A 6,233-nucleotide genomic window follows, 5' to 3' on the forward strand; every position below is an offset into this window, starting at 1 on the left:
AATTATTCCTGTCTCATTACACAGGACCTGATCGAGGATAGCTTGCTCCCTCCTCATTCCCATTACAATGTGATGTACAATTTGGTAGCCTATAGACGACACCTATCAGTGACATTTTCCTTCCTTGAATTCTCCATGGAAGCAATATCATCTCTCAGCAACACCCAGATGTCATCCTTGGATATCAGAAGCGGCATTACCTCCCTTACCTTCCTGTCTGTCTGTCTGTCCTTCCGAATACCTGATATCCCTGGATATTTAACTCCCAGTCATGACCATCCTGTAACCGTGTCTCCATAATGGCTACTAAAGCATATTGATTTGTGACGATTTGTACCATTAACTGATCGATCTTGTTACAAATGCTACGAGCGTTCAGCTAAAAAATGTCCATATGTTAGTTTTCATACCTTCACGATTCCCAACATCTCTGATAATGTCTCTCGAGTTATCCTTCCTTTTTCCTTCTTTCATTGTCTGCCTTGTAGTTAAGGGGGGGGGGGGGAGAAGGAGAAGACAGCAGATACTGGAAAGCAGAGTCAAACAGTGTGGTGCTGGAAAAGCACAGCAGGCAGTATCCAAGGACCAGAAGAGTCGACGTTTTGAGCATAAGCTCTTCATCAGTTTAGGTGGAGACCATCCCTTCTACACAGATCCCTCCTGTTCTAAAACTGATGCCAATACCCCATGAAATGGAACCCCTCCTTCCCTTCCCACATCACTCTTGACCACATTTTCCCTTCTCTAATTTCCTCATCCCTAAGCCAATTTGTACCTCTCACTAATGCGGGCATTGGACCAATCCATTTGTATCCTCCTCCAACCTAACACATCCCTCTGCATTGTCAACCACCCGGCCAATCATTGTGTCACCCACAAATTAACTTATCATCCTCGCCCGCACTCTCGGACATCATTTATGGATATGACAAATAGCGTGGGACCCAGCACCAATCCAAGCGGTACACCCCTGCTAGAGTCTCACAGATAAACTTCAACCACCACCCTCTGTCTCCTGCTCAAAGACAGTTCTGGATCTAACTTCCAAACGTACCCTGGATCCAATGAGATTTTATCTTTATTAGCTTCCCGTGTGGGATCTTGTCTCAGGCCTTACTGAAATCTATAGAAACTGCATTGTCTACTTCGCCCCCATCAACATTCCCTCACTCCAACATTGGTCAACACTGACAAAATACACTGCAGCAATTTACCAAGGCTCCTCCAACAGCAACCTCCAAACCTGTGACCTCTCGCACCCAGAAAGTTCACACCTTCCTCCCATGTGACACAGTTGGAACGTCACTGAAACTGGGTTCACACATTCCTGTACCACTCTCCCTAACACCTTCTCAAGGAGAGCTGGGGATTGGTCAGGAAATGTTGGCATGGCCAGCACTGCCCACATCCACCCAGTAACCAATAAAAATAAGTAGGCAGTAACCAACCAAGAGAGGAGCCCCCAGGGGGGTGTGAATGGAAGGACAATGAGCACAACAACATCCAGAGGAAAAGGAGTTTGAACCAAAACATACAGAAAGAAATTAAGCAAAACGGGGCTGAGGAGATGTCCGGGATTTGTTGAACACCATGTTGTGTGAAAAGCTGCAAAATGACTCAGTGAAACAGGAGGTGCTTTTCCTCGTGTTTACACTGAGCTTTATCCCAGCACAGCTGGAGGCCATAGGCCTCAATCCTGTCCCTATCAACACTCCCACAGGAAGGTACAGATCAGGCTCCGATACAGACTGAGGGCTCCTTTATACTGAAAGGAATGGTCCCTCTACACTTTTACACTGAAGCAAAAACTCCCCCTACCCTATCCCCATCAAACAGCGACAGTGTACAGATTTATACTGTATAGAGCTCCCTGTTCTTTTAAGCTGAAAGTGAACCTGCCTCAACACTATTCATATCAAACACTCTCAGAACAGGGACATGATGCGATGAGATTAGACAATAGATGCAGGAGTAGGCCATTCTGCCCTTCGAGCCTGCACCGCCATTCAATATGATCATGGCTGATCATTCCTAATCAGTATCGTGTTCCAGCCTTATCTCCATACCCCTTGACTCCACTAAATTCTTCCAAATAAAACACAATCTACTCTTTGAAACAAAGTAAAGCTCAATCTTCCTTTTTAAAATGAATGTAAAGCTCCCTCAACACCCCTAACCTACTGTCGTCCCACCTACCTTCGCTCACCACACCCATCCTCCTATTAATCTCTCAGCCCCCTTTCCCAACCCACATTCCTGATGACAGGCTGATGCCTGAAACACTGACTCACTTGCTCCTTGGATTTTGCAGAACCTGCTGTGCTTCACCACACTTTACGACTCTCATCTCCAGCCTCTTCAGTCCTCACTTTCACCCTCAATATCATCCCAACCAATCAATCTCTCCCAAAAGCAAGGTCAGTCTGGGATTAGATACAGAATACAACTTCCCGGGCACATTGACACTGAAAGTAAAGCTGCTGCTACACTTGTAAACTAAATGTAAAGCTACACCGTTTACAGCAAACACGAACAATGCAGATACATCACAGAATTAGAAACAAAGTAAGTGACCCTACTCTTTACAACTGAAACAAAAGCTTCCTCCATTCTTGAAAACTGGAAGGAAAGTTGTCCCCAGGACAGAGACAGGACAACGTGAAATACAGAGTAAAACTGCCTCTACTCTATGAATTAAAAATGAACTGAAAGTTACATTCTCCCTACAGTGCCCCAGCCAAGGACAGGTTTATAGACAAAATAAAGCTTCTTCCAACGTATACTCCCAAGAATAGTACAGTCCAAGGGAAATCCCTTCATTCTGCTCAAACCCTGTTTCCAATTCCTATTCCCATACAATCTCTCCATGGCTCTCAGTATCAGACTTCCCAGATCAAGATGGATACAACACAGCAGACCCTCTCCAAGTTCAACAGGTTACCTTTGATGATTGTAGTCATGGAGCCTTCCACGAGATCGTGTGGAGCTGAATCCAGTCAGGTCACAGCACAGCAACTCACAGCCACTCCTATTGGTCCAAATGAAATGGATCCTCCTGAGAATAAACCCATGAGTTCAGTCATTGGTGGAGATTGTCGAGATTGGGGCTGGTTGATTGGTTCAATGTTGCTGCTCCTAGTCACATTGGTATCAGGTGAGTGTGGGTTGTGTGTATAAAAGGAGCTGGTTGGGGAATGTGGGGGTGGTTGAGTTGTTTGGGATCATGGGTGATTTTGTAATGAGGGGTTTGTTCCCTGTGCTAATGTTAGTTGGAGTTGTCTGTTGCTCTGACACATGGCAGCAGTTTTTGAACCAGAGGTTTCCATGGGGAATTGTGAGAGCCAGCCCTGTTCCTGAGCGAGTCCCTTCTCCTGGGGGTTTCAGTTTCCCAGTGTCTGAGGTTGTGAGTGTGTCCCCACTACAGACTGTGATGGTGCAGTGTGGAGAGCACAACTTGCTGGTCAGGGCCAAGCTGGATTTATTTGGAACTGGGCACCTGATTAAAGCTGCTGACCTGACCCTGGGGACAGTAGGCTGTCAGCCAACCAGGGTCTACCCTGAGAACCACACTGTCCTCTTTGACTATGGGCTGCATGAGTGTGGCAGCAGATTGCAGGTAATGGGAGTTCTCTCCACTTGTAGGAAGTTTGGGTTGTAGATGGTTCCAGTGAGGATTACATTGAAGAACATTGACTTATTGAGGGTCTGTCTCCTGCTAGTTTCCTATGCTGGATTAGAGTAGACCTTAACTGGCCTCTATCTCAAATCTTGTGCTGCTGTTCTCATTGGTTTGGAAGCTTCTGATTATACAGGTGGTTCTGTTCTGTTTTTGTCTGTGCATTAGCTGTAATTGTGGTGAAGTGTGAATGGTTTTGATCTTTCACCTGAATGTGAACAGAACACTACACTTTCTATCAGTGCCTTCCAGCATAACTCTTCCCTATAGTGAAGTCACAGAAGAACACAGCTGTCATGTTATAGCAGAATGATGTGCTTAGTTTTGTGGTGAGCAGTCTATTATCCTCAGATTAGTTTTTGACTCACTCAGTCTAGTTTCATCCCAATTATGGGCCTGTTGTGAATAAATTGACTTGTATAGTCCTTGAGCTCCATATCTGACCTGTTGGTAAAACTGTTTGGGTTCCATTCTGGTGAATTGTTGTTGAACTTGTTTCTGTTTATCACCTGAAGTTGATGTTTCACTAACTTTGACTGTAATCCCTTCCCATAATCTGAAGATTTCCTGTTTTACCTTGACTAACCCCTGACCTGTGACCTATTGCACTCCAGTAATGGTCCCTCCAGCCCTCAGGTGAAGAGATTGTTGCCTTCTGTAAAGAATTCATTTAATGTGATGCTGTTTTTGTGAACTCTGTGTAGATCCTTCTCATGAAGAATCAGTTTCTCATTCCTTAACCTGGTGTCTTTCAGATCACTGGGGACTTCCTGATCTACACCACCCACCTGACCCACATCCCAAACTATCCTGGATCTGTCATTGTGAGAACCAATGGGGCTGTAGTTCCCATTGAGTGTCGTTATTTGAGGTGAGAATCTTTACTTGATTGTCAATATGATCCCCTGCTGCTGTTGTCTGACCCTGTCCTAAAATGGCTGCCCTGTCTCTTCTCCAGGAAGGGCAATGTGAGCAGTAACCCCATCAATCCCACCTGGATCCCATTCAGCTCCACCAGGTCTGGAGAAGGCCATCTGTCATTCTCCCTGCGTCTAATGAATGGTACGTGATGGGTGACTGGGGAGGGATCTCCTGGTGTCACTCACTGCGAGTTACATTCACTCTCTCCAACCCTTCACCTCCTGTACTTCAGGTGACTGGCTCACAGAGCGCCCTTCCACTGTCTACTCACTGGGAGACCTCATTCACATTGAGGCGTCTGTTTCCATGGCCAATCACATGCCCCTGAAGCTGTACATTGATCGCTGTGTAGCTACGCTGAGCCCAGACAAGGACTCCACCCCAAGATACAGGATCATTGACTACAATGGGTAAGGAGCTCTCTGCTGTCTCCAGCTGCTCCCATCTCAATGGCTTCCCTCCATTCACTTCACGGCCCTTTGTCCATCTACAGTTGCCTCCTGGACAGCAAAGCCGAGGACTCCTTTTCAACCTTTGTGTTGCCAGGAGACGGGCAGGAGCCAGACAAGCTCAGGTTTGACCTGGATGCCTTTCGTTTCTATGGAGATGAGAATTCTTTGGTAAGAGGAAGCTGCTGATTGGCTTCTCCATAGTGGGAGGGAGTCACTAAATACTGACTTGTTCTGAATGTGTCCCTCAGATTTTCATCACCTGTCACCTGAAAGTTGCTGCAGTGGATCAAGGAGATTCCAGGAACAAAGCTTGTACTTTCCAGAAGCTGCAGAATATGTAAGTTCCCTCTCTCTGTCCCTCAGGGATGTTGTTGTTGGGAGAGGTGATGCACCATGTGGTTGATGGGCTGTTTTTGTTTAGCTGGACCCCATTGGAGGAATCTGACAGTGACATTTGTGCCTGTTGCCATGTGGGGAACTGTGGGAGCACAAGAGAGATCCTGTTCCCCTCCAGAGGAAGGAGAGACCTTGGTCCTGAAGCTGGTAGGACATTGACCATCTTGATGTTGGGGATCCTCCCCTCTCCATCTCTCCCTGACTGGAATGTTTGATCTTGCAGAGAGTGAAGCTGGTTTGAAGTGGGAAAGGGAGGCCTCACTTGGCCCCCTGATCATCCTGGATACTGGGCTGACCAACCTGGCAACTGAGCCCCTGCCTGAGGTTGAAGGAAGGATACAGGAGAGGTCTCCAGGTGGGGAGCCACCTACCTGCTAGTTTCCCTTTCTGTCCCTGTTTCTCTCAGTAACCATTAGTTTCTCCTTGTTCTGTAGGTGTGGAGTTGGTTGTGATGGTGACCCTGACTGTGACAGTGGTCTGTCTGATCTCTGCTTCATTGCTGGCCTTGGTCCTGTCCAGGAAACACAAGCAAACACCCACCAACCTGTGATGACATGGTCAATAAAGCAGTGATTCATGGTGTCTTCTGTCTGGAGCTGGTTTTTCTGCATCCTCTTGTTAAAATATTCCTGGGGACAATCTCTGGGCTTTGCCTGTCCAATCCATGCATTGAGCTTCCAGGATGATTGATTGGGTTATTGAAGATATTGTTTGCAGTTTGCTTTATCCAGTGAGTACAGGGGGCTGTAGACCTTGCTGGAAAGGGGTTTCTGAATTTGATTAAATCA

At 46.6% G+C, this 6,233-nt stretch overlaps 1 protein-coding gene across 1 annotated transcript; it reads left to right on the plus strand.

The window, feature by feature from the left end:
• The first annotated feature begins 2,898 nt into the window (after positions 1-2,898).
• LOC140468086 (zona pellucida sperm-binding protein 3-like) lies at positions 2,899-6,008 on the plus strand. Its single transcript, XM_072564270.1, has 10 exons — positions 2,899-3,154; positions 3,270-3,616; positions 4,432-4,547; positions 4,635-4,738; positions 4,830-5,007; positions 5,091-5,217; positions 5,298-5,386; positions 5,471-5,614; positions 5,673-5,800; positions 5,880-6,008. Exons 1-10 carry the CDS (start codon positions 2,899-2,901, stop codon positions 5,993-5,995), a joined length of 1,605 nt encoding a protein of 534 aa, XP_072420371.1. The 3' UTR covers positions 5,996-6,008.
• The last annotated feature ends 225 nt before the right edge of the window (positions 6,009-6,233 follow it).

Source organism: Chiloscyllium punctatum, chromosome 46, assembly GCF_047496795.1.
Source record: "Chiloscyllium punctatum isolate Juve2018m chromosome 46, sChiPun1.3, whole genome shotgun sequence".
NCBI classification, from domain to species: domain Eukaryota; kingdom Metazoa; phylum Chordata; class Chondrichthyes; order Orectolobiformes; family Hemiscylliidae; genus Chiloscyllium; species Chiloscyllium punctatum.

What these genes read in the sequence shown, in the direction of transcription:
- LOC140468086 (XM_072564270.1), top strand. Translation starts at nt 2,899, where the DNA reads ATGGATACAACACAGCAGACCCTCTCCAAGTTCAACAGGTTACCTTTG. An exon ending in AGTGTGGCAGCAGATTGCAG is followed by an intron (nt 3,617 to 4,431) that starts GTAATGGGAGTT and finishes GGTGTCTTTCAG; the next exon opens with ATCACTGGGGACTTCCTGAT. An exon ending in ATTGAGTGTCGTTATTTGAG is followed by an intron (nt 4,548 to 4,634) that starts GTGAGAATCTTT and finishes TCTCTTCTCCAG; the next exon opens with GAAGGGCAATGTGAGCAGTA.